The sequence below is a fragment of the Helicoverpa armigera genome, chromosome 22 (assembly GCF_030705265.1).
Source record: "Helicoverpa armigera isolate CAAS_96S chromosome 22, ASM3070526v1, whole genome shotgun sequence".
NCBI classification, from domain to species: domain Eukaryota; kingdom Metazoa; phylum Arthropoda; class Insecta; order Lepidoptera; family Noctuidae; genus Helicoverpa; species Helicoverpa armigera.
In genome coordinates, this window is record NC_087141.1 from 4012813 (window position 1) to 4038664 (window position 25852).

General features: G+C 39.3%; 4 protein-coding genes across 4 annotated transcripts; 1 reads left to right on the forward strand and 3 right to left on the reverse strand.

The window, feature by feature from the left end:
• Positions 1 to 118: 118 nt before the first annotated feature.
• LOC135118465 (uncharacterized) lies at positions 119 to 8868 on the reverse strand. The gene is made up of 5 exons (XM_064040598.1): positions 7814 to 8868; positions 7637 to 7725; positions 4137 to 4631; positions 3182 to 4095; positions 119 to 729 (listed from the first exon to the last, which is right to left on the reverse strand). Exons 1-5 carry the CDS (start codon positions 8280 to 8282, stop codon positions 450 to 452), a joined length of 2247 nt encoding a protein of 748 aa, XP_063896668.1. The 5' UTR covers positions 8283 to 8868; the 3' UTR covers positions 119 to 449.
• Positions 4785 to 7267, forward strand: LOC135118483 (uncharacterized). Its single transcript, XM_064040669.1, has 2 exons — positions 4785 to 5122; positions 6141 to 7267. The coding sequence occupies exons 1-2, from the start codon at positions 4785 to 4787 to the stop codon at positions 7054 to 7056; spliced, it is 1254 nt and encodes a 417-aa protein (XP_063896739.1). The 3' UTR covers positions 7057 to 7267.
• On the reverse strand, positions 5121 to 7813 carry LOC135118484 (transcription factor Adf-1-like). Its single transcript, XM_064040670.1, has 2 exons — positions 7383 to 7813; positions 5121 to 6102 (listed from the first exon to the last, which is right to left on the reverse strand). The coding sequence occupies exons 1-2, from the start codon at positions 7513 to 7515 to the stop codon at positions 5171 to 5173; spliced, it is 1065 nt and encodes a 354-aa protein (XP_063896740.1). The 5' UTR covers positions 7516 to 7813; the 3' UTR covers positions 5121 to 5170.
• Positions 8869 to 15619: 6751 nt separating the features above from the next.
• On the reverse strand, positions 15620 to 24705 carry LOC135116646 (uncharacterized). Its single transcript, XM_049843306.2, has 2 exons — positions 24429 to 24705; positions 15620 to 20812 (listed from the first exon to the last, which is right to left on the reverse strand). The coding sequence occupies exon 2, from the start codon at positions 20801 to 20803 to the stop codon at positions 17309 to 17311; it is 3495 nt and encodes a 1164-aa protein (XP_049699263.2). The 5' UTR covers positions 20804 to 20812; positions 24429 to 24705; the 3' UTR covers positions 15620 to 17308.
• Positions 24706 to 25852: the final 1147 nt, after the last annotated feature.

The window sequence follows — 25852 nt, forward strand, 5'->3', positions numbered from 1 at the left end:
TATTCACTCCATCTCTTTCTGTCCGACTGACAGATGACAGACATGAGACAAGTGACTTTCGCTAACTTTTTTTTTTGTCTGAAGACTGCACACTGGGCTTATTACACTTGACTAAATTCAGTCGTCTAATTAAGTTTTATGGGAGTGGGGTTTCCAATTAAACGCACCGGTTATGATTTCGTTTGTATAATGAAGAAAGAACTTAACCACACTACACCATTATCAGAAAAGTACAAAAAAAGTTATAAGAATTATTACAAAAAAGAGTTAATCACTAACGAACACAGTTATCGGCCTCGGCCTCGGCTATTGGCGGGGCTGCGCGGAACGAGCATACATATATATGTGTGTATCACACGCCGGTTGGTGGCGGACTGCGCGGGGTGCGAGCCGGCCAACAGTCGTAGGCGCTTCGACGCCTAAGCGGCGCGAGCCGAAAGAAGCCGAAGCTATCCGAGCGCATCTATGTCCGCGCCGTCAAGGTAGCGCGGGGGGATGCGACCACGGGACGCTCGTACTGGACGAGTATGTTCGGAATGTAAATGGTTTGCTATACACTCCCCCTCCAGTTCTGGAGAACGCCCTCGCTCCTGAACTGGTATGCTAACCGTTGGACGTCCGCGTTTCCTTTTAGGGATGACGGGAAGAGGGAAGGAGTGTTCATTACCGTGGTAACGGGTAATGTCTTGCGAATGGTATCTGCCTATGACAACATCAGGTTGCTGCGTGCTGGCTACATTGAATGTTGTGGGACTAACTACTCCCACGATTTTATACGGTCCATCGCGACGTGGGTACAACTTCGACGTACGGTCTTTCGATGCGCTGCTAAGTAGGTGCGACTTCAACATTACTAAGTCACCTACCTGGAAAGAATCCGACGGTCGGCGCGAAGCGTCAGCATACCGTTTCGCCCTGTCCTGTTGGACCTCCACGCGTTCTCTTACAGCTGAGAACGAGTGGAGGAACTGCCTAAGATAAGGTGTAATTTGCGGCACGAAGTTATGCTTTTCCTCAATGGCACGAAGGTCATGAACGACCTCTGTGGGGGATCGCATTTCTCTGCCAAAGGACAAATAAGCGGGTGATCTTCCTGTAGTGCGGCACTTAGCGCTGTTGAGGGCAAATCGAATCACCGGCAACTTCTTTGGCCAAGAAGTGTGGTCTCCCTCTACGAGATGAGCTAGCATGGCTTTGAGGTCACGATTCTTTCGCTCTGCAGGATTCGACTCTGGATGATAGAGAGGAATGAAGTTTTGTTTGATGTCCAATACTGTCATGCATTGGCGCATGACGGCTGAAACAAATTGGACACCGTTATCTGAAATAATCCTACGAGGTAGACCAAAGCGCATGAAGTATTCTTCAATAAGAATGTGGGCACAAGCTTCTGCTGTGGCTTCTTTAAGAGCATACAGCTCGGTCCATCGTGTAGCCGTATCTTCAACGAGTAAAATCCATCGCTCCCCTGGTCTCCGGTAGCGGGCCGAATAAATCTATAGCCAACACCTCGTTACGTTGGTTCATAACGGGTGTCTGGAGTAAGCCTGGTGGTTTGGCGTTGGTGGCCTTATATCGTTGGCAGTGGATGCAGGCTTTGACATAATCAGTGATTATTCTCCGCATTCCTGTAAAATAATACAGCTGTCCTACTTTCTGGTACGTTCTGTCAATGCCTGGATGGCCGGCTGTTGGAGAGTCGTGCAACTCTTTTAAAATATTTGGAACGTGGCTTGCAGAGATGACTAGTTGCGGTGATTCACTCTCAGAGTCCGGATTATATCGGAACAGGACACCTTGATCCATGAGGTAACCCCTTTCTAGCCATCTTTGGGCCGCGACATCATCAGGTCCCTCAAGCTCCTTGACAATCTTTTCCACTTCAGGGTCTGAGAGTTGTTCCGAGCGAAGTTCACTAGGCGTCTTCGTAGGCAAGTCACAGATGACTGAGCAGATACCGCAGCTGTCACGAGAGTCGCTAGAACAGATCGGCCTGCTCAGCGTGTCTGCCACGACGTTCGCTTTCCTGGTGTGTACTGGAACTGGATGTCAAAAGCTTGAAGCTTGAGCGCCCAACGGACCAACCTACCTGTTGGTGATTTAAGTGAAAGCAACCATCGCAGTGGTTGATGATCGCTGCCGATTACGACCGGTTGGCCGTCTAGGTAAGGCCGGAAACGCTCCACCGCCCACACTACAGCAAGCGCTTCACGCTCGGTGGTAGAGTAGTTGCGTTCTGCTGCGTTGAGGAGTCGGCTGGCGTATTCAATTGGCCTTTCCTGATTACCATCGCCCTGTAATAAAACCGCACCTAAGGCGTAGTTACTTGCGTCTGTACGCAGAATGAAGGGACGATTGAAGTCAGCTTGATCAGTACAGGAGCTGTGGTTAGTAAACGCTTCAGCTCCTCAAAAGCTTGAGACTGCTCTGAGTCCCAAGACCATATTTGACTTTTCCTAGTCAAGCGTGTAAGTGGTTCAGCTACCTTCGAGAAATTCGGTATGAACTTTCTGAACCACGAACATGTTTGTAGAAAGGTGCGCAGGTGTTTAAGGTTACCTGGTTCCTTCATCTCGAGAACAGCACTCACCTTCCTAGGGTCGGTGGAAACACCTTCTTGTGTAATAACGTGGCCGAGGTAATGAACGCTCCCCCTAGCGAAAGCGCACTTCTCCCTGTTTACATAGAGGTTGAATTCGGCCAGACGTTTAAAAACTGCCTCGAGGTCTTTTAAATGTTGAGTATAACCTTGAGAAATGACTAAAAGATCGTCTAAATATGCTAATAAGGTTACATCCTGTAAAGCTGAACAAGAGCGGACACGATCAATGAGACGCTGGAACGTCGCAGGTGCGTTTCGGAGACCGAACGGCATTCTTTGAAACGGTAAGTACCGAGAGGGCAGATAAAAGCAGACTTGTCCCTATCGGCTTCCCGAAGACCTACCTGCCAGTATGATGAACGAAGGTCTAACGTGCTCATGTAACAGTCTCGCTTCGTGCTCTGTAGTAGCTCGTCGATGCGTGGCATCGGGTATGTGTCAGGCTTGGTGATTGCGTTGAGACGCCTATAGTCCACGCAGAAGCGGATGCCACCGTTGGACTTCGGCACCATCAACGCCGGTGAACACCAAGCTGACTCGCACTCTTCTATAATGTCATCACGTAACATTTTGTCCAACTCGGCTTTCATCAGCTGTTTCTTCGACGGATTTAATCGATACGGAGGGACAGCAATAGGTGGGTGATCCCCCGTCTCTATGCGGTGCTCAGCATATGGAGTCGGACCTCCCCCTGCTCTAAAAACGTGTGCGTGTCGGTTAAGAACATCAGCGAGCGCCTGTCGCTCAGCTGACGTAAGATGAGTGCCCTCGTCATCTCTTAGTATATCTGTAGAGGCGCATGACACTCTACGCGACGTAGGTTCATAGGACAGGGTGTATTTTATATTGTCATCGCTACTAAAATACCAGATATCTTTATCAAAATCAATAACTATTCCGGCGGCGGTAATAAAATCAATACCCAATAATGTTTCATTATTGGTAGAGTCGGGAAAAACTATAAACGGAACCGTTATCACTTTTGATTCTAAGTGTACTTCTAAGGTGGTAGTGAGTACGTCCATAGTACGAATAATACCATCCGCAAGCTTCACGTTCTGTGAGGAGGAGTTAAAAGAATGTCCCTGACCTAGAAGGAGAGTATATAGCGAATGACCCGCAATGCAACGTTTTGCGGCCGTATCAATTAACGCAGTACCGTTAAAATTCATAATTTTAATTTTAAAAATAGGCCGTAAACTACGTCCAGCAGAGGGTTCCGTAGTAGCATCGCTACATACAACATTTTGTAAATATTTACATGAAAAAAAATCAGTACAATAAAATGAAAATAAATCAGTACAGTAAAATGTTTCACTATCCGCAGAGTTTATAGTGGATTGGATACGCTCACCTTGGTTCACCAACTTACGGCACTGGTCCCTAATATGACCGTATCGCTTACAATACGAACAGACGGGTCGTTGCCTGTTGACCGAGGCGGGCCGCTGCGAGTCGCGAGTCGGCGGAGCGGGCGCCGAGCGGCGCGGCGGGCCGCGCGGCGACGGCGGCTGGAGCGGCGGCAGGCGCGCGCGATCGCGTCGCTCGAAGTCGGCGTGCGCGCGTGCACGACACTTGAGGTCGGCGCGCGCACGGTCGTGCTATGCGACGAAGCGGGCGGCGCGCGCGGAGCGTGATGACTATGATGTGCGGATGTGGATGGCGGTTGCACATTTTGTTGCACTCTGTTATCACTTATCGGCGTCGTGAGCTTTTGATCGTACGCGTCTTCGATATTCCGTGCTAGGCGGAGTAACTCAGTGAAACTTTTAATTTCCTCCCTCCGCAATCTTTTGCGTATACGGCTGTGGAGCAGGGCGTACGTCATGTCGATCTGTGCTGACTCTGATACGTCGCCCTTCGGCAACCTCGCTAATAGGGCGCGAACACGTGCAACGAAAATATCCGTATTTTCGTGTTGTTGTTGCGGAGTGGAAAATATTTCTAAATAAATACGTGGCGGTGGCCGTCGGTCCCCGTAGGCACTAATTAGATTTTCTTTTACTTGGCTCCAGGTGGACACGGAACTCTTAAGGTAGAAACACATTATTGAAACGCCACGCCACACAACGTGTCGCCACCCCATGAGCACTGTGCACATTACCAACACGTGATGCCACGACACGCTCGCAATTTTTTTATTTAGTCTATGTGTGGCGGTGAACATGTATAGTCGTGTACTATGGATCTTCTAAATAACGAGTCAGATGAAGATTTTGAAGATGGATTGATGCAAATTTTGGGTACATATATGTTACTGAAACTGAAACGACTCAAGAATAAGAAACGAACTAGACGTTACTGGGTGCATGAAATAAATGAAAAGAGAAGTACGTGTGGTGAATATCATGCTCTTTATCAAGATTTACTTAATGACAGTGAAAGATTTCATATGTATTTTCGGGTTACTAAAACACAATTTGAGGAAATACATGAATTTATTAAAAATGATATACAAAAGAAAAGAACAACATTTCGCGAAGCAATCAGTACAAAAGAAAGACTTGCTGTATGCCTCAGGTAAGTAACTACTAGATATTAAAAAAAAAAATAAGATCAGACTGTCTTTCAAAACTTTTCTTCATGGTCAAAACTATCATAATATTCTTTCAAATTAGTATTTTCATTTGGCAACTGTCCAGCTTCTACTTTTGACACTTCATTTTGTGCTGATAGAGAATGGTCATAATATCTATATTGAGTCACATTTGGATTCGACATTATTTGATTCGTATTTAAGTTATAGTATAATGTAGTCTTCTCTAAGTCACGCGATGTTTGGTTAGGGATAATATTAACCGGTACATTTTCTTTTTCTGATGTCCTAGTGTGTGTATATGGACTTTGATTTGGTTTTACAATAAATGGCTTATTAGAATTGTGAATTATATTATCACTAGTAATATTTATCGGAGTGTTCAGAATTCTTTCACGGTTATTTAGCATTTTCATTTCCGAATCATGTATTAGCTTATGTAATTGAAATTTTATTTCAGCTTGGTCTGTTTTAGGTAACTTCTTCAATTGTTTACTCATTGATAAAAAAAAATAGTCATTTTCATCCATGTCTGGTACTCCTCTTTTCTGTCTCATATCCTGCGTCGTTTTCATTACATCAACCATTTCTCGTAAAATTTGAGTATCACTATCATTTTTGTTTGTGCGTCTCGGGGTAAAATTTAGAGAAGTACAAGCCCTTGCAGCAGATGCCCTGGAAGAAGAGGACCCTGGAGTAGGTGAACGAATTATAGGAGGAGGTGAAAGTGCAGATTCTTCAGAAAATTGCAATTCAGAGTGTTGTGTTGAATCTTCATCATTTATATCAGCTAAGTTTGTAACAGTCTGTCTCCCTTCTAAATGTGGTAACAGAAATTCCATCTGCTTCTCAAATTTCCAAGGTACTAAATTAGTTGCTGCTTGACCACTCTTCTTGCGGCGTCTTTTCAATGCATTTGTGAAGCAGTTTCTTAATTTTGCCCATTTATTTTTTACATCTTCAACTGAAAGAAAAGAAAAATAATGAAATTTTTTGTTATAGGTTTTTAGCCACGGGCAATTCATTTAGGTCGATGGGATTCAACTATCGAATGGGATTCAGTACCGTACGAAACATTGTGCAAGACGTTTGCAATGCAATTTGGAAGAAAATGGGTCCTATTTATATGCCCAAACCTACAAGTGCAATTTGGCAAGAATCAGAAAATGGTTTTAGAAATTACTGGAATTTCCCAAATTGCTGTGGAGCAATAGATGGAAAACATGTGAATATTATTTGTCCTATAAATGGTGGTTCAAATTACTGGAATTATAAGGGAACTAATTCAATCGTGTTACTAGCTGTAGTAGATCCAAAGTATAGATTTTTAGTTGTGGACGTCGGATCCTATGGTAAAAACAGCGATGGTGGCATATTTGAAAAATCCATTTTAGGAGAATTAATAGAAAAAGGAAAATTAGAATTGCCAGCCGCTAACCCTTTAACTCCAAATTCAGAACCATTGCCACATGTGATTGTGGCAGATGAAGCTTTTCCCTTAAAACCATTTTTGATGCGACCCTACAGTAAGAATGACGTTCGTAACAATGAACCCAATAAAATATTCAATTACAGACTCAGTCGTGCTCGACGAATAGTCGAGAATGCTTTTGGCATCTTAAGATCAAGATGGCGTGTATTTGCAGGTCCTATGTCAGTACAACCTGACATGGTCGACAAAATAATTTTAGCAACATGTTGCTTACACAATTATTTGGGCACGGATAATTTACCCTCGAACTGTGATCATCCAGAGACAAATGTGACAGAATCTACCGCCTTTGACAATTTAAATCCAATTCGTAGAAATTCCACACAATATGCTTTTACAGTGAGAAACAAATTCAAAGAATATTTTAACAGTGAAGGCGCCGTTCCGTGGCAGCTTGATATTGTGAGGAGAGGTAGACAACATTAATCACAAAACTAAGTTCATACGAGATATATGTATATTTAGTTAACATAGGTGTTCGGGATACCCAGAACGTGAAACCTTTTTTAATGTAAAACACTAATGACTAAAACCTATAAAGTAGGAACCTCTTTGTGTCTGTGTTTTGTTTTATCTTTTTTTAATTTTTCGTTGTCAAAAATAAGTCTTGCGGAATACAACTCTCATAAATAATTTTCACGAAGCATTTTTTATTCAATTTTATATACAGTCCTATCCAATAGGTATATATATTCAAGTAAAAAATAAGTATATTATATTTTGTAATAAATAATATTCGTAATAAAACTTACCTGGTGTATCCATTTCCCCTGCAATTTCTTCCCAAGCATTATTTCGTACAGTATGGTCCCTGTACTGAGCTAAATTAGTATTATATAGAATAGGATATCGTTTCACTAATTCTATTAATTGTTCGTCCCTCATTTCCAAAAGATGCAAATAAAATCCGCGTGCAAAATCAAAGAAAGTTCTCGAACAAATGACGCGTGGCGTCGGGTCTGCACTAGAAACACACTGCGAGCGGTGCGTCGGGTGACGTGTTTACCCCCACCACCGGCGACACGTTGATCTGGCAGTCAGGGATCGGGTGGCGTGTGCGCGCATGTTGTTGCGTCGGGTGTTTATAATGTGATTCTAGGCATAGAAAATAGTACGAATTGATTCCACTCAACACGCATCACGTTTTGTCGGGTGGCGTTGCGTTTCAATAATGTGTTTCTACCTTTAATGCCTTGCCACCATGTCGCGGCTTCGTCCTTGAATAGGTACGCAAGTCCGCGGACGATATTTGAGTCCGTCACTTGTGCGCACTCGCTGTATGCTTCGATGGCGTCAATAAATGCTTCGACCGATTCTTTTGGTCGGCCGGAGAAGGTGGCCTTGCAGCGGGTAAGGGTGCTTTGCCCTAACAATGCGACTGGAGTAGATGCGTTTGCGCGATTCATCGAGTCGAACAGCTCTTTAAACGCTTCCGTCTGCGAGCGTTGCAAAGATGCAATTATAGTCGCGACGTTATCGGCGGAAAACGTAGCGTTGTTGTTGTCGGTGCGCGGCGAAGACGCGCCGCCGCCATCTTGGTGATAGGCGGGCGCGGTCGGCGTCGGCGTCGTCGGTCTCGAGGGGTCGGGGAATACTTCGAGGGTATCATCCCTGCGAGTCAGACTAGCGGCTCTGCTCCTTGTTATCGGCATTGTAAAAACTACGTAGGTAACTAAATAGTTCGTCACTACAAGTGTCCACTTATTTATCGCACCACACTTATGTCCGCGTAGGAATAGTTTTATCACACGAAATAAACGTTGGGGCGCCACATATGGGAGTGGGGTTTCCAATTAAACGCACCGGTTATGATTTCGTTTGTATAATGAAGAAAGAACTTAACCACACTACACCATTATCAGAAAAGTACAAAAAAAGTTATAAGAATTATTACAAAAAAGAGTTAATCACTAACGAACACAGTTATCGGGAGGATTCGTGGTATACATAGACTTCGTGTATAAAACTAACTAGCCTCGGCTGTTGGCGGGGCTGCGCGGAACGAGCATACATATATATGTGTGTATCACACGCCGGTTGGTGGCGGACTGCGCGGGGTGCGAGCCGGCCAAAAGTCGTAGGCGCTTCGACGCCTAAGCGGCGCGAGCCGAAAGAAGCCGAAGCTATCCGAGCGCATCTATGTCCGCGCCGTCAAGGTAGCGCGGGGGGATGCGACCACGGGACGCTCGTACTGGACGAGTATGTTCGGAATGTAAATGGTTTGCTATAGTTTCTAAATGATTTAATGAAACCTACCTTCCTAAATGTGATTACATTTGTCTGAATTTAGTCAAGTGTAATAAGCCCTTTAGCTAAGTAACGTCTAATCATGAATGGATAGAAACGTTAATAATACAAAATAACGTAAATGTCTAGCAAATCGTTGTTACACACAACTATTTCGATTTTTTAATAAAAAATTGATATCAAATTCATTCAATAGGTACTCGCAGAATATCATCTAGCCTTCGATATAATAAAAAAAGCAGAGTTTTAGCTCCAATTACAAACGACGTTCGAGAGCTGTTTTTTTTCGGTCGCCTGGTGCCCTAAGCAAATGATTAGTTTGCTGGGCTAACCCAGGACTGCTTAGGTTACTCTAAGTACTTGCCTTGAAATAAAAAGTTATGTGCAATTAAGGATTCTCCTTCTGCTGCCATCCGCCCGGGTTTCCCCAGATTTGTCCTCGTTTGGAGCCCATTGGGGAGCCGTTCGGGCGGTGTTTGAAGATGTGTCCGGGGACACTTTTCATTTAGCACTTTTCACTTTCCATTTTTCGGCATTATTGTGTACAAGTAGGAAGCTCAAAACCTTAAAAACAACACAAAACGATTCGTTGATCATGAGAGATTAGATCTTATGATTGTTTGTTGCATTTATAATTTAGATTTTATGCGTTTATAATACTGATTTTTATGTCTATAGTCGTATTAGTATGAAGCTGAGAACGTGTGCGTTCGCACAGCGGAATGTTGTTGAATTTAAAGATTTTAATTATGCAGATAATTAGTGTAGGTATGACGTCCTATAAGGAATCTATAGTCTGATTTATTTTATTAGAACATATTGCTTAAACTGCCTGCCGTCTGAATTGTGATTTTTATAATATTTTTCTGGTCACTGTAGTTACTACAACTACTAGTTGACTGATAAACTAATATCTGTTTACATAATAAAAAGTAGACTTTTTTTTACAGAAAAATTGATATGATTTTGTTATTGAAAATAGTCGTTACGCCGTCTAACCAAGAGGTATTGGGTTGTCCGGGTAACTGGGTTGAGGGACAGTCGCTCCTTGTAAAACACCGGTACCTACTCAGCCGAGTTCAACTTATAGGCTTCTTAGTGTTTTTGGAAGGTGTGAATATGCACATACCTACGCTACCTACGGTAGTGTTCTTCCTACCTGTATCTCTGTAATTACAATTCGATAAGTAAGATATCGGCTCGTTTGCATGCGTGCAATACGTCTTACTCGGTGCCACACAATCTCACCATCCGCGTCTATACATTCAACGAGACAACAGATATCGGTGATATACTACTACCTGCCTGGGTCACACATCGCAATAACTTCGTCTTCGGTCTAAGCTTTTGGCCGCATAATGCACGATGTAAAGTTTAGCGCGGAGTATGTATGTATGTGCATGCGATAGGATATAAACGAAAAAGACGAAATTACCACCGCGGTTGTCTTCTTAAATTGCTGGATCCATCCATTGCAAGCGCATTTAATGTTGCACCCTAATTAGGAGAGGGGGAAAAAAATAACAAAAATGTTTGTATTCATTTTTATTTATTATTAGAATTTTAAAAGTTGCACATAAGGACGATGGGCGTTTTGGTACCCTGTCGAACAGTGTTGATTATAGTACCATTGCGTAGGTCTTGGCAAGGCAAAAAATGTTTACTATGACGACTAGTCCCAAATCATCGTCCATTTTGGCGTGGCGACGAATAGAACGAGGAATGTTCATAAATCATCAACGTAGATATAGTTCTTGAATCCAACTGTATAGAATAAAAACTGGTAAAGTAACTTGTCGTGTGTAGTTGGTATTATTAACATCCGCCATATTAGCATTAAGTATCAGTCTTATCATTGAGGTTGAAAATTCAAGAGACCAAACGACTTTGGAATACAGTGGTTAACCGAAAATTGGAGGATGATGTTAACATTGTACACATTACGGGTCGAGATATTGATGATTTTTTTCCTAAAAAAAGTCACATCCATATAAAAAAATGTTTTGAACTTTTGTCAAATCAGTTGCCGATGGTGTATCTGTAGTACGACCCCATAGAATATCAAAACCTTTAGATTATAATAAAAATAAAAAAATCTCAAACAATGTTAGGTATCTATTAACGGAGTAAGAAATTATTACACTGACGACATCTGCCTCTTAATGAATAGGTACATGGATGAAGAACTTATTTCTATGTCGATTCAATTTCTATCGTTACTCGGGTCAGACGGCTAATTGAGACATGCCCCGTCATTTTTATTAGTCTTCACGTAAATACCCTTCTAATAATATATCATACATTAATTACTATTCGAGCGGGTACCAAATCCCATACAACGTGCCCATTGTCCTTTATCCTTTTAATTACAAATATATGGGTAGGAATCTTATTAACATATAATTAAAAAGTGTTGCTAGCAGTTAACAATGTGTATGGAAGTATAAATCTGGTGGATATGATTTTTCTAGTAGTAGTATGCCTATCAATCGCGATGTCAAAAGGGAGGGTTGCGAGGCATAAAGGAGGCCTCCTGACATGCTTTAAACCCAAAGACTATAAAACCACTTGACTGCGCATACAGTGCCCCGACGCTCGCCAAAAGTTAGTGATTTTGCGCGTACTATAAGGCTACGATCAGTACGATCCTTTAGTAGCGACCTTGAACTGACCAATAGTAGCCGCGGATTATCCCGCTTCCCCCCGCCCGCAGTGGTGAGTCGTGTTCTTAGAAGAAATTGGCGAGTGCGCTCTCTAGTGGTTATTTACTTTATGTTTAAACCCGATTTCACAGTATTTTGTCAACAATCTTCTGATGCATCCCAAAAATCATTATAATAATGCATTTGCACTGTTAATGCAGGATGTGACTTTATTTTTTTACGTATTTCTGATCGTTTCAGTTTAAACTCGCTAAAACCATGATATTTTGATATTATTTTGGAAACGACTAAATAACTCGAAATACATTCAACATCACTCAGCATGTGCTGTGACGTTTCTAGTTGGAAGACATAATTTTGAATAGTTAACATTTGGAATGCTCTCTCGAAAGCATCGGAAAACAAGCTATGTATCGTTGCACCGTATTGGATAACGTCATCTTTAAGACACTTAACTGCTGCTTTTCCAAATGAAGGAGATATTTTAACATGAATATCATTCCAGAGATTTTCCATTTCGACTGACATCCACCCACACTCTAAACGACCAAAATCGGTTAATTTGGTTGTATCAAAAACACCGCACTTAAATCCGAGTCCATCCATTGAAGAAACATATTCTGTAATCAATTTCCAACTCGTAATTAGAAAGTAGTTCTCCAATAACGGTAACTCATTTACCATCATATTTCTTATTTCAGTAAATAGTCTAACAGGTAAAGATATTTTATTATAAGTAAAGTATTTTAAGAGATGCCAAACCAAAAATCTTAAAAAATTTTTTAGACGTTCCTTAACGTAAAATTCATTAGAATGGATGTTACTCCAGCATTGAAAAGCTTTTTTCATTAATGGGTTTATAACTGTCTGGAACCTCTTGAGCTGACCCTCCTGAGTTTTTCCGCACAATACGTAGCATGCGAATATTTCTATAAATTCACTGTCAACCGAAAGAAATTTTTCCTCAGCTGATGACAATAACGTTTCGACAACGAAATCATCTTCAAGTTTTTCCATTATGATTGGTGCATACTGCATAAGCTTCTTCACATGGGAGTCACAATTGGCGCTCGCAGGTAATGAGGTCAGATACCCATAACTTGTCATGTAATATTCTGCTCGTACACTTTCGGGGACCTTTTTAACTTTAGCTAATTTTTTAAATATGTCTCGACTAACACCTTTTCCATCAGATTTATCTAACTTATCAATAAACATTCTCAACAACTCCCAGAGTTTTGTTTCGTCTGTTGGATTGTTGACGCTGCACATCTTATCAAAGGTGGTTTTAAAGAGAACGGCTTGTATTGAACTATTCTTTGTACGATCCCAAATGTTCGAAAACAGTGATTTAAGATCGTTAGTTTTGAGTTTTAAAAATGCAAGCTGGATTCCATGTTTTTGTAAAGAGACCGGTGCATCCGATAATTTTAACACAAATTCACTACTTTCGATTGCACTCAAATTATGCGATATAGAATTAAGTGATGGTACAGCATATTGTAAGTAGTCTCCTTTAGCATAACACAACACCGTGTCTAAAGGAATCAGTGGTCTGGTGTAATATAAGTAGTTCGCAATATTCTTCTGGATTTTGATTTCAGTTTGATCAGTCTCTCCCCAGTTTATTTTAAAATCGTGTGGAACATGCTTTTTTGCGAATTCAACTACTTCTTTTTGTGGAAGAAGCGAGAAGAGACCTTTGAAGGCGGCTTTGTGTCCGGTGGTGTTGTTCAGATTTAGCGAGTACGCGTCGATCCACTGCTGAGCGAGTGAGTGCGGCCAGTAGACGCGCAGCTTGGCGAGCAGACGCCGCAGCGAGACGGCATCGTTACTTCGCAACGTGTCTATCTCCTTGTCGTGACGCTCGAGTAACTGAGGATCGTGCTTCAGAGCATTCAGGCACGTGTCTTCACTCACACATAGAGCCAATGAATCCTGGAACATTGACTTACGCCACGATTTATTCGTTAAATACAAACTGGATAAATTGAAGTGAAGCCATGAATTCTTCTGTTTAATGCTAACTAGCTCATGTATTTTCTCTAGAATGATTGGATAGGTATTAATTTCTTTTTTCCAATCTTTTAGCAAGTTCAACGCATTTGTTAACTGAGCGACATTATTATGTAATTCGGATTCGTTTTCAATGTTTTCGATCTGTATTTTCTCCATCGCTAACTCTAGTAAATAAGAAAACACTTTATTTTCTTGTTCTTGATTTAGATGTTTCTGTTTCAAGGAGCCAAGTTTTATTTTTTGTTTAATTATTTCTGGTATAGGTTCATCGTGTAGAAGCCTATATGTTACAATTGCCTGGAGAGACATTTGTACATCGTGAAGCTGGTTATCTGTTTCTGTGTATATTTTCATGCTGTGGAACAATTTGTTCAGAACGTTCCAGGTTTCAACGTCAAATTCGTGAGTAGGTACTTCTGAAAGCAAATTATTCACGAATTTGAGTTTGCATGTAAATGGTTCATTGATGTGTTTTTTAGCGTAATAACTGACAAGCGTTTTAATATGCTGAGGGTTTCGTCTTGTACATCGGATGAGAACTGATAGCATAGCACATCTTTCAGGCGGCGCGGACTCTTTACGTATCAACTTTTCTAATTCCGGTAAAGCAACATGGAATGGTGCGTACTCATACCACTGGTAGGGATTTATAGATGATTCAATCATAGTTCGTTTTGTAAATAAAAGCGGCATTTCAGTCTTGTCAATAAAAGTTTTTTTTACGAAGTCAAATCTTTCTTCTTCTGGCATTCTGTTGACGAAAAGTTTCAAAATGTTTGTATCATAGTAGTAGTTCCCAACATATTGGCGAAGTAACGACTTAATATCTTTTTTATTGAAATATTTTGTTGCTACTGATAAGTCGATTGCGTCTACATATCTGTCAAACTTGCCCAGTATTCTCTCTGGACATGTTTTCATTACGATCTCTGTTTTCTTTTTCCCCATATCAGGATATCTTTCATGATCATTATCTTCCAAAATATTTAAAATATCCAAAGTATGAGTTTTTAACAAAATTAGTAATTCCCGTTTCACGACATATGTATTGGCTTTCACTCTCGTATAATATTTTATAAAATGCACAGATTTTCTGCACAAACGTTTAAAGAAATCCAGCGGTAGGATTCGTTCGGTTTTTATAACATTTTCTATGAAAGGTATGGAACAGTTTTGCAGCCATTTGCAAGCTCCGTCGGTATGCTTAAGGTATTCATAAAACGTTTCGACTCGCTTCTCGTCCTTCAGATGTAGTCTAATGTGCAGCATGAGCTTGTTAAACGTCTTGGTGTTCATGCTAGGTAACAGTTGCGTGTGCAGGTACTCTGGGTTGATAATGTGCGCGTACTGCGCCTCTGTCACCAGCCACCTGGACTTCTTAATAGCTGTGGCTGCGTACAGCATGTCGTTGGATTTTATAACTTGGATGATGTAGTCGACATTTCTGGTTTTGGCGGCGATGTTTATTTTAAGAAGGTTGTCTATGTCGCTATCTTCATCACTAATGTTACGTAGTTCATATTGTTTATTAACAATAGCTTCTTGCACAAGTTTGTTGAAGTGTTTGTGCTTTTCCCCGAGAGTGTCTCCGTCTAGCGTCAACGGCGGCATTGTGATAAGCTGGAATTTAAATAACATACCATTACAATAATTATTATGTAGGTGGTTCTTAAATCAGCTTAAAAGAGTAATTGGATGCGTAAACATAGAGCTTTTTATCTCTTGATCGGTCCGAGGATATTCGGAAGTCACGTTAAATTCTAGGTCCTAGCCGTGATTTCAATGCATGTAAGATTATAATAACCCAGAGGGGAGCTATTATTGCTTATGTTGAGACTTATAGTACTAATAGCAAATGAGGTGATTTGATGGACTTATAACAAAATTGCTGTAGGTCTCTTTTTACCAGTTACCTTACCAGTATTATTGGGTTATGCACTTATAAGGGTGGATATGTATATATTCTAACTGCTGCTATCCCACTCAAAAATGCTTGATGTTATGGTATAATTGTACTAGTTTAATCTTGCAAAGGGAAAGAAGTAAGTAAATAACAAAAATATTTGCATTTATTTTATTAGAACCTTAAATGTTGCTCATAATGCTGAATTAAAATACTGTATAGAATAATGGGTAAGAATCGAATAACTTTAATTACAAAAATGCAATGCTAGCTGTTAATAATGTGTGTACTATAGTTCGGCCGTTCAGAGAATGCGTTCCTGACACCTATCAGTTAGTCAGGACTAGTGATGGGCACAACATAACACTGAGTTCGTTACCGTTCCCCCAAAATAAACCGCCGCATTATTTTAAGATTATTTTCGTTTTAAATTGGCGGAATCATTTAAAATTTATATTTTAGTTATTTAAGTGGAAACCAAAAAAAGGTAATATTCATATAATAAAATCGTTTTATTTATTCTTTGTTACAAAGATACAATCTGTATTTCTATGCAATAAAGTAAGTACATTGAATTGAATGTGCGTACAGAATGTTAATCAGACTCCGATTCGCTTGAGGAGGTGGTGTCTTCATCATCATCTTCGCCTACGTGTATATTACGTGTATATTAGGTATTATCAATAACAGAATCAATCCTGATATCTCGGTCAAAATCTTCCAAAATCAGGTTTTAGTCTTAGCGCACGAAACGACAACAAATGACTATTTAGCGTCACAAAATGACGGCCCATGATGCCATTTGGGATTACCATTTTCAACCTAAATATAAAAATGCTACTTTCTTTCGCGCGTTCAGTTTGATCATAGTTTTATTTTTATATTTCATAAAAGTTATCCTATAGTCCATTATTTTCAAATTCTTAAAAAGAAAAACAAAACGTATTATTTTATATTATAAGTATAACTGTATAAGAACCATCAACCAGAACAGATTACGATACTTGCCTGTTATTTTTAGCACAGCACTACAAATATAAAGCGCTGACATAACCTTGTAATAGCGCAGTATAGATTTAGAAAAATATTGTTTACCAAGTTATTTGACACTCAATTTGGCACAAAATTACAACATTCATTGATTATTATTGATATAATAATGTTGTTTTAATGCTCAACAATTGTTAAAACGATAAACAACCAGCAAAAATATTTTTATCGTACTGCAACGCCATTACAAAGTTACGTCGTCAGTTCAATCGCGATGTGTCAGAAACGCATTCTCTGAGCGGCCGAACTATAGTATAAATCCGATAGTGCCCTGGTCGAGTCATTATAACAAGTAAGTAGGTACCTACTTAAATGAAATTTTTATTTACAAATATATATAGGTACACACTATACATACAAACTAAAATTATCTTTAAAAACTAAAATACTACCTATATAGGTACTAAAATAAAAACATAGGTATATAAAAGAACAACACTAAATCAGACGTCGAAGTATTCCTTCGCATCAATGCTCTCCGGATACGTTAAAATTTGAATATATATTTTTTCTACTGAAGTAGGTAACACATATCAATCGCGAGGTAATTTCAAAGTGTATTTAATAGATAAATACGGCCTCCTGTCATCCTTTAGGCTAAGGCTCCACTGAGGCGGAGACGAGCGGAGTTGAGAGTAGTAGAGCTGTGAAAAGAGGTACCAGCGAAGCGGAGCGGAGACGAGGTGTGGATTTCATTTTATGTGATTGGTTGATTCCCACACGTCTCCTCTCCGCTCCGTTCGTCTCCACCTCAGTGGAGCCGCAGCCTAAAACTATACATCACAGTATTTTATCATCAATCTTCTGCTACATCCCAAAAATCATTATAATAATGCACTTGTACTGTTAATGATGGATGGGATCTTATTCTTTTTCGTATTTCAGATCGTTTCGGCTTTAATTCGCTATCAACATGTTTAGGCGTAACTTTGGAAACGACTAAATAACTCGTAATACATTCGACATCACTAAGCATGCACTGTAGTGTTTCTAGAATGAAGTAATAATTTTTAAAAGATAACATTTCGAATGCTCTCGCGAAAGCATCGGAAAAAAAACAATGTATTGTTGTACTGTATTGGATAACGTCTTCTTTAAGACACTTTACTGCTGCTGTGCCAAACGAAGGAGATACTTTAACATGAATGCCTTTCCAGAGATTTTCCATGTCGTTTGGCATCGATCCAAAATCAAAACGCGCAAAATGGTTTAATATGTTTGTATCAAAAACATCGCACTTGAATCCGAGTTCATTCATTGAAGAAACATATTCTGTAACCAATTTCCAACTCGTAATTAGTAAGTAGTTCTCCAATAACGGTAACTCATTTACCATCATATTTCTTATTTCTGCAAACAGTCTAGTGGGTACAGTTATTTTATTGGAAGTAAAATATTTTAAGAAATTCCAAACCAAGTTTCTTAAAAATGATTTTAGATTGTCCTTCACGTAAAAATCGTTTGAATGGATGTTACCCCAGCATTGAAAAGCTTTTTTCATTAATGGGTATATAAATGTCTGGAACCTCTTCAGCTGACCCTCCTGACTTTTTCCGCACAATACGTAGCATGCGAATAATTCTATAGATTCACTATAGGATATCGAAAAAAAATTATCTTCAGCTGATGACAATAATTTTTCGACAACGAAATCACCCTCAAGTCTCTCCATTATGTCTGGTGCATACTCTGTAAGCTGCTTGACATAGGATTCACAATTAGAGCTCGCAGGTAATGAAGTCAGATACTCATAACTTGTCATATAATATTCTGCTCGTACACTTTCGGGGACCTCGCTTACGTTAGCTAATTTTTTAAATATGTCTTGACTGATACCATTTTCATCAGATTTAATTAACTTATCAATAAACATTCTCAACAATTCCCAGAGTTTTGTTTCGTCAGTTGGATTGTTGACGCTGCACATCTTATCAAAGGTGGTTTTAAAGAGAACGGCTTGTATTGAACTGTTCTTTGTACGATCCCAAATGTTCGAAAACAGTGATTTAAGATCGTCAGTTTTTAGTTTTAAAAATGCAAGCTTTATTCCATGTTTTTGTAAAGAGACCGGTGCATCCAATAATTTAGACACATATTCACTACTTTCCATTGCACTCATACTATGTGAAATAGAATTAAGTGATGGTACAGCATATTGTAAGTAGTCTCCTTTAGCATAACACAACACTGTGTCTAAAGGAATCAGTGGTCTGGTGTAATATAAGTAGTTCGCAATATTCTTCTGGATTCTGATTTCAGTAGGATCAGTCTTTCCCCAATTGATTTTAAAATCGTGTGGAACATGCTTTTTTGCGAATTCAACTACTTCTTTTTGTGGAAGAAGCGAGAAGAGACCTTTGAAGGCGGCTTTGTGTCCGGTGGTGTTGTTCAGATTTAGCAAGTACGCGTCGATCCACTGCTGAGCGAGTGAGTGCGGCCAGTAGACGCGCAGCTTGGCGAGCAGACGCCGCAGCGAGACGGCATCGTTACTTCGCAACGTGTCTATCTCCTTGTCGTGACGCTCGAGTAACTGAGGATCGTGCTTCAGAGCATTCAGGCACGTGTCTTCACTCACACATAGAGCCAATGAATCCTGGAACATTGACTTACGCCACGATTTATTCGTTAAATACAAACTGGATAAATTGAAATGAAGCCATGAATTCTTCTCTTTTATACTAACTAGCTCATGTATTTTCTCTAGAATGATTGGATAGGTATTAATATCTTTTTTCCAATCTTTTAGCAAGTTCAACGCATTTGTTAACTGAACGACATTATTATGTAATTCGGATTCGTTTTCAATGTTTTCGACCTGTATTTTCTCCATCGCTAAGTCTAGTAAATAAGAAAACATTTTATTTTCTTGTTCTTGATTCAAATGTTTCTGTTTCAACCAGCCAAGTTTTATTTTTTGTTTAATTATTTCTGGTATCGGTTCATCGTGTAGAAGCCTATATGTTACAATTGCCTGGAGAGACATTTGTACATCGTGAAGCTGGTTATCTGTTTCTGTGTATATATCCATGCTGTGGAACAATTTATCCAAGACGTTCCAGGTTTCAACGTCAAATTCGTGAGTAGGTACTTCTGAAAGCAAATTATTCACGAATTTGAGTTTGAAAATAAATGGTTCATTGATGTGTTTTTCAGCGTAGTAACTGATAAGCGTTTTAATATGCTGAGGGTTTTGTCTTGCACATCGGATGAGAACTGAGAGCATAGCACATCTTTCAGGCGGCGCGGGCTCTTTACGTATCAACTTTTCTAATTCTGGTAAAGCAACGTGGAATGGTGCGTACTCATACCACTCATACGGTTTTACAAAATATTCAATCACAGTCATGTCTGAATTTGTAAATATAAGCGACATTTCAGTCTTGTCAATAAAAGTTTTGTTTACGAATTCAAATCTCTCTTCTTCTGGTATTATGTCGATGAAAGGTTTAAAAGTTCTTTTATCAATTATGGCGTATTGAACATACTGACGAAGTAACGACTGAATATCTTTTTTATTGAAATATTTTGTTGCTACTGATAAGTCGACTGCGTTAATATATCTGTCAAACTTGGCCAGTATTCTCTCTGGACATGTTTTCATAACAATCTCTGTTTTCTTTTTCCCCAAAGAAGGATAGGAGTCAATTTCTTTATCTTCCACCATATTTAAAATGTCTGCAGTATGAGTTTTTAACAAAAATAGTAATTCTTGTTTCACGACATATGTACTGGCTTCCATTCTCGTATAATATCTTATTAAATGCACAGATCTTTTGCACAAACGTTTAAAAAGATCCGCTGGTATGACTCGATGGTTTTTTATAGCATTTTCTATGAAAGGTATGGAACAGTTTTGCAGCCATTTGCAAGCTCCGTCGGTATCCTTAAGGTATTCATAAAACGTTTCGACTCGCTTCTCGTCCTTCAGATGTAGTCTAATGTGCAGCATGAGCTTGTTAAACGTCTTGGTGTTCATGCTAGGTAACAGTTGCGTGTGCAGGTACTCTGGGTTGATAATGTGCGCGTACTGCGCCTCTGTCACCAGCCACTTGGACTTCTTAATAGCTGTGGCTGCGTACAGCATGTCGTTGGATTTTATAACTTGGATGATGTAGTCGACATTTCTGGTTTTGGCGGCTATGTTTATTTTTAGAAGGTTGTCTATGTCGCTATCTTCATCACTAATGTTACGTAGTTCATATTGTTTATTAGCAATAGCTTCTTGCACAAGTTTGTTGAAGTGTTTGTGCTTTTCCCCGAGAGTGTCTCCGTCTAGCGTCAACGGCGGCATTGTGATAAGCTGGAATTTAAATAACATACCATTACAATATTATTATGTAGGTGCTTCTTAAATCAGCTACAAGAAGTAATTGATTGCGTAAACATAGAGCTTTTTATATTTTGATCGGTCCGGAAGGCACGTTAAATTCTAGGTCCTAGCCGTGATTTGAATGCATTTAAAACGTTAACAACGATTATATATATTATATTGATTATTATCGTTCATAGTCTTCTCTTTGATTCAGCAAGTGACTCCTTTTTTTAATACAGCAGTAGAGCAAAAAGCATCTCTGTATAGTTAGTACCACTTGACCCACATCTCAAGAAGACAAATGGCAGACACCAATATGTGTTGCAAGCTCGGCGATGTGTCCAAAATAAGTGCCCCTGCGCACTCCCCTCTCTTTTGAACCGACACTGAACGCGTTAGTATTGGGCATTGGACAGCGATTGGAGGCGATGTCTAGATTGTGACAAAGTACCGATACACACATTGCTGGTGCGTTCGGCGCAAAACGTTACGTTGGTGCAAATGTCTTCAAAGTTAAGGTCTTTCTATTTCGAAAAGTGTTTGTTTATTGTAGAGGTACTATAAGTGCCTAAGGAAATAAGGGTCAAAGCGGGACATACTTTGAAATTTGGTATTTTCGTAAGGAGACAGTTTGCATCAGTTTGCTTTTTAGTTTAGATTTAAAAACTGATTAGGAGCTCATTAGACTGCTGTCTCACTGATTATTTACTTAACGAAGAAACTAGTATTCCAAGGTTAACTTTATAGATTTAAAAACATCTTATAAATTAAATAAAATGTATTGTTTCCCGGGCCTACTTTTCTCAAATTCTGTAAGTTCATGGAATAAAGGGGGTTTTACAGATTTTTATAATCTCACGAATTCCTCGAGAAAACTAAAGAAAGAACGAAAGAATAAAGGATTGATATTACAACTATAAATAGGCGCAGGAAGATTTCTAGCCTTTAAAAAACTCTTAATAATTTTGGGGGTTTCCTTATGATACCAATATCGATTATTTGAAACCACTTCAGAAAGATCTTCCAGGCGAGGAATAAGTGGATGTGATGAACATGACATAGCTTTAAAGATAAATCTGTCAGACAGATATTGTCTGCGAAGGGATAATGGAGGGTCTAAGCAATCTACTTGCAACGCATTTTTTGGTGAGGATTTCATTGCACCAAGGATAATGCGCATGCATTTAGCCTGTATGGCATCATATTTATTAAGGGCTGTTTTATTGCAAGGTTCCAAAATGAATGATCCATAGTCCATACGGCTGCGAATAAGCGCATTATACAACAGTTTTTTATTATAAGGATGGGAACCCCACCAAACACCCGAAAGAGCACGGAGGACATTAATACCTTTTTCACACTTATTGACTACATAATTTAAATGAGGGACACCGGTCATTTTAGAGTCCAGGAATACTCTAACTAAGGAATTTTGCAGAGGGTACGTTGCTGATGATGTGTCCCTCATATGTGACTTTGGCAAATGGAGTGAACCTTGAATGGGAAAACACAACAACTGTACTTTTAGATGGGGATAGTGAGAGGCCATGTTCATCCAACCAGACACTTAAAGCCTCATTTATACGAGATGTTGCTGTATCGATACAATTAGACGATGCATATAAGGCGATATCATCTGCGTATTGAAGAATACTACAGAAGGGAAGGACCGATTGCTCAAGAACATAAGTATAGATGCTGTACAATAGGGGGCTCAATACCGACCCTCGCGGAATGCCTCGCCATAGAGTTCTAGGCGGGAGAAGATGGCCACCGTTTCGTATTTTAATAGTCCTACCCATCAAAAGAATACATACCTATATAGTGTACGATTCTCGCTGGAACACTCAGCTCTAGCATTTTTGCTCTGAGCACCGGAATATTGACACTGTCATATGCAGCCGAAACATCTAGGAAGCATCCCACAAGGTGTTCTTTTTTAGATAATGAAAGGCGGATATCAGTTGTAAGTATATTCAGACTATCCACAGCGATTTTACCTTTCCGAAAACCAAACTGACTTTTCGCTAGAGATCCATTATATTCCAAGAACCATTCTAAGCGATTTTTAATAAGATGTTCCAGAATTTTACCTACAGTTGATGAAAGAGCAATCAGTCTCTATGAGTTAGCCTTCTCCGGGTCTTTATTGGGCTTCAAAATAGCACTCACTAAAGAGATGTGAATGCCATGCCAAGAAAAAAAAAAAAAGCCTCTGGGAGCCAGTAAGTCTGACAACCAGTCTTATCGAGCTGTATTGGGTTGCCCAGGTAACTGAGTTGGGGTCAGATAGGCAGTTGCGCCTTGTAAAACACTGGTACTCAGCTGCATATGGTAAGACTGGAAGCCAACCCCAACTCAGTTGGGAAAAAGCTAGGCTGATGATAACGCTTCCTGCTGTACCTATGTTTGTATATTGTACTTTAATGTTTTTAAACACGGTTGGCCAATTTTTAAAGTAGTATCTTGTAGGTGAATCGTATAAAAAATTGACATGAAAAATATGACCAGAAATATGAGATTTCTAAAGAAAAAAATGATTGTGAATCGACTCATATAACATAACACTGTATATGGCAGTATATGGCTGTGTATGGCAGTATTAATATACTGCCATTGCATTAGGTTGCCATTGCATGTGATTATATCGGGATAATTATATCAGGTGTGTCACACCTAATCAACAGCGAATTGTGACAAATGATATGAAACAATAATAATTGAGACAGGTGGCTAGAAGCTTAAAGATATCCTTATCATTACTTATCTGAGGTAGATAAGTAATGATAAGGTCCTGTCTGAGGTGGATCAATGTGCTATTATAAGAATTTTGGCATGTTAAATTGTCAAAGAAAATAGTTATAATAATTGCTATAGACTGGTTTTAGTAATGCTGAGAAGTCTATATCACTGATCTGCTTTCCTGAGATGATAATAATCATAATCTGTTCATTTTATGTGTGGCATCTTCACATTGTTATAAAAAAACCAATGTTGCATTAAATGAGAAATGTTCATACTTCATTAATTACATATATTTAATTTGCAACAGCCTGCAATCAGAATTATTGATCGAAGGAAATCATAGCCATCAGATAAGATACCTAGTAAAAATATGTGTCATAATCACCTTTAATCACTTCAAATTCAATATGGCAAGGGGCCATTGCAACAATGCTCAAAGATTACAATAACAAAAGATTTTTATATTTTGATAACAGAACAAGTTCAGGCTAACATCTAATTAGAGTTAAAATGACTTACTTTTAATAACATCTTACCACACTTTCATCACCGTGTTATGCTATTATCTCTAATGCAGTGAAAACATCATATAAAGCGGACATACATTTTCTTTTAGTTGTTTGTACCTGAACAAACAAACGTTAAAGGCACCGAATGACTGAATCAATTTGAAAAATTCTTGCACTGAGTGAAAGCTACACTCTTGCTGAGTATCATAGGCTACATTTTATCGCAGTGCGGGCAGTAGTCCCACACGAAGTGGGTGAAACCGACAGAAAACGGCTGGATTACGTATAGAAACAAACAACAATAGGGAAAAATAAAATTAATTAAATAAGAGGATAATATTTCCACTTACGAGTGCTCGTCAGACGCCCGTCGTAACCTGTTCCCCAACGATTGCCGCACCGCACTAAGCCCTGAATGTGGACAGCAGCTTCAGCGCAGCACCACAACAATTTCGTAGAATGGTGCAATCCTGTGATATGAAGTCACCACACATAACATGATGACTCAGAACATGCCAAAGCCGGCTAGCAACTGTTTACACTTTTTGTTTCAAGGAAAATCAACTTTGATAGTTCGCTAAACTTTGTATGTAATCTACCGATTCATTCATAGAAAGGAACAACATACAAAACATGATTCACCAGTCGCAAATAATTGTTGTTTATAATGCTCCTGCTCCACCTGCGTTAGCGTTAACGTTAATGTCAATGGCCAACTACACGTTACTTATAGCATTAAAAATGCGTGTTGGCTACACTTACGCAAAGAGTTAATCCCTCATGAAGTAACGCGTTAACAGACATTAAAGAGATTAAATTCAGACACACAAAATAATTCTAAAAACTAAAGCTTTCTCATTTGACCATTCCATTATCGTGCTCGTAAAATGCAGTTACAACTTAAACAAAGTATCTACACTCGTCCTTGCATGCGTGCAATGAGATGGCATTAATGTAGCCAACATCACTTAGCGCTATAAGCTACGCACTAAAACCCTTTGATGCGTCCAAAAAACCGACACCCGAGTTATCGCTTAACGTTTAATGCTATTTATATTGCCATTAGTATAAATTGACATTAAAACGTTGGCCACATCTGCGTAATGCCAAAATTTAACGCGTTAAGACGCAGGTGGAGCAGTAGCATAACTATAATAACAGAGTTCAATTTCACATTTTTTTCAAAACATTGAACTTCACTCTGTCCCTTTCTTTCCGACTGACAGATGACAGACAAGTGACAATCGCCTTTCAAGAAAAATCAACTTTGATAAAGTCCATTTCACGAAAGAAGTCCCGCGGAAAATTGTGGAACTATTTTTTGTAGACACTAGCGTTGCGTCAGCAGTACTTCTTTCGTGAAATGGAATTTAGTTCGCTAAACTTCATTTGTAATTTAGGTATTGGTAGGTACCCAAATTTTTCATAGAGAGGAATAATAAACAAACCTTGATTAATTTGTTATAGTTATCGGCACGGATAATGAGTTTTCGGCGTAAGAGTGGGGATCGCTTTGCGCACCTTACACTTATGGCAATAAACCAATAAATCACTTCTGCGCAGGTGAAGATCAGGGCTCAATATCTTTGCCGATGATAATACAAATTGTTAATAGCTGTAACAATAGAGTTCAATTCAATTGAATTTATCTTTTTTTTAGTATGTAGGTATTGGTAACTTTATTAACTTGTTAATGAGTCAGTGATCTAGTTTCATAGGTAGGTAAATACGTAGGTATTTTCTTAAGGGAGGTAGATATAGCTCTCGATTGTTA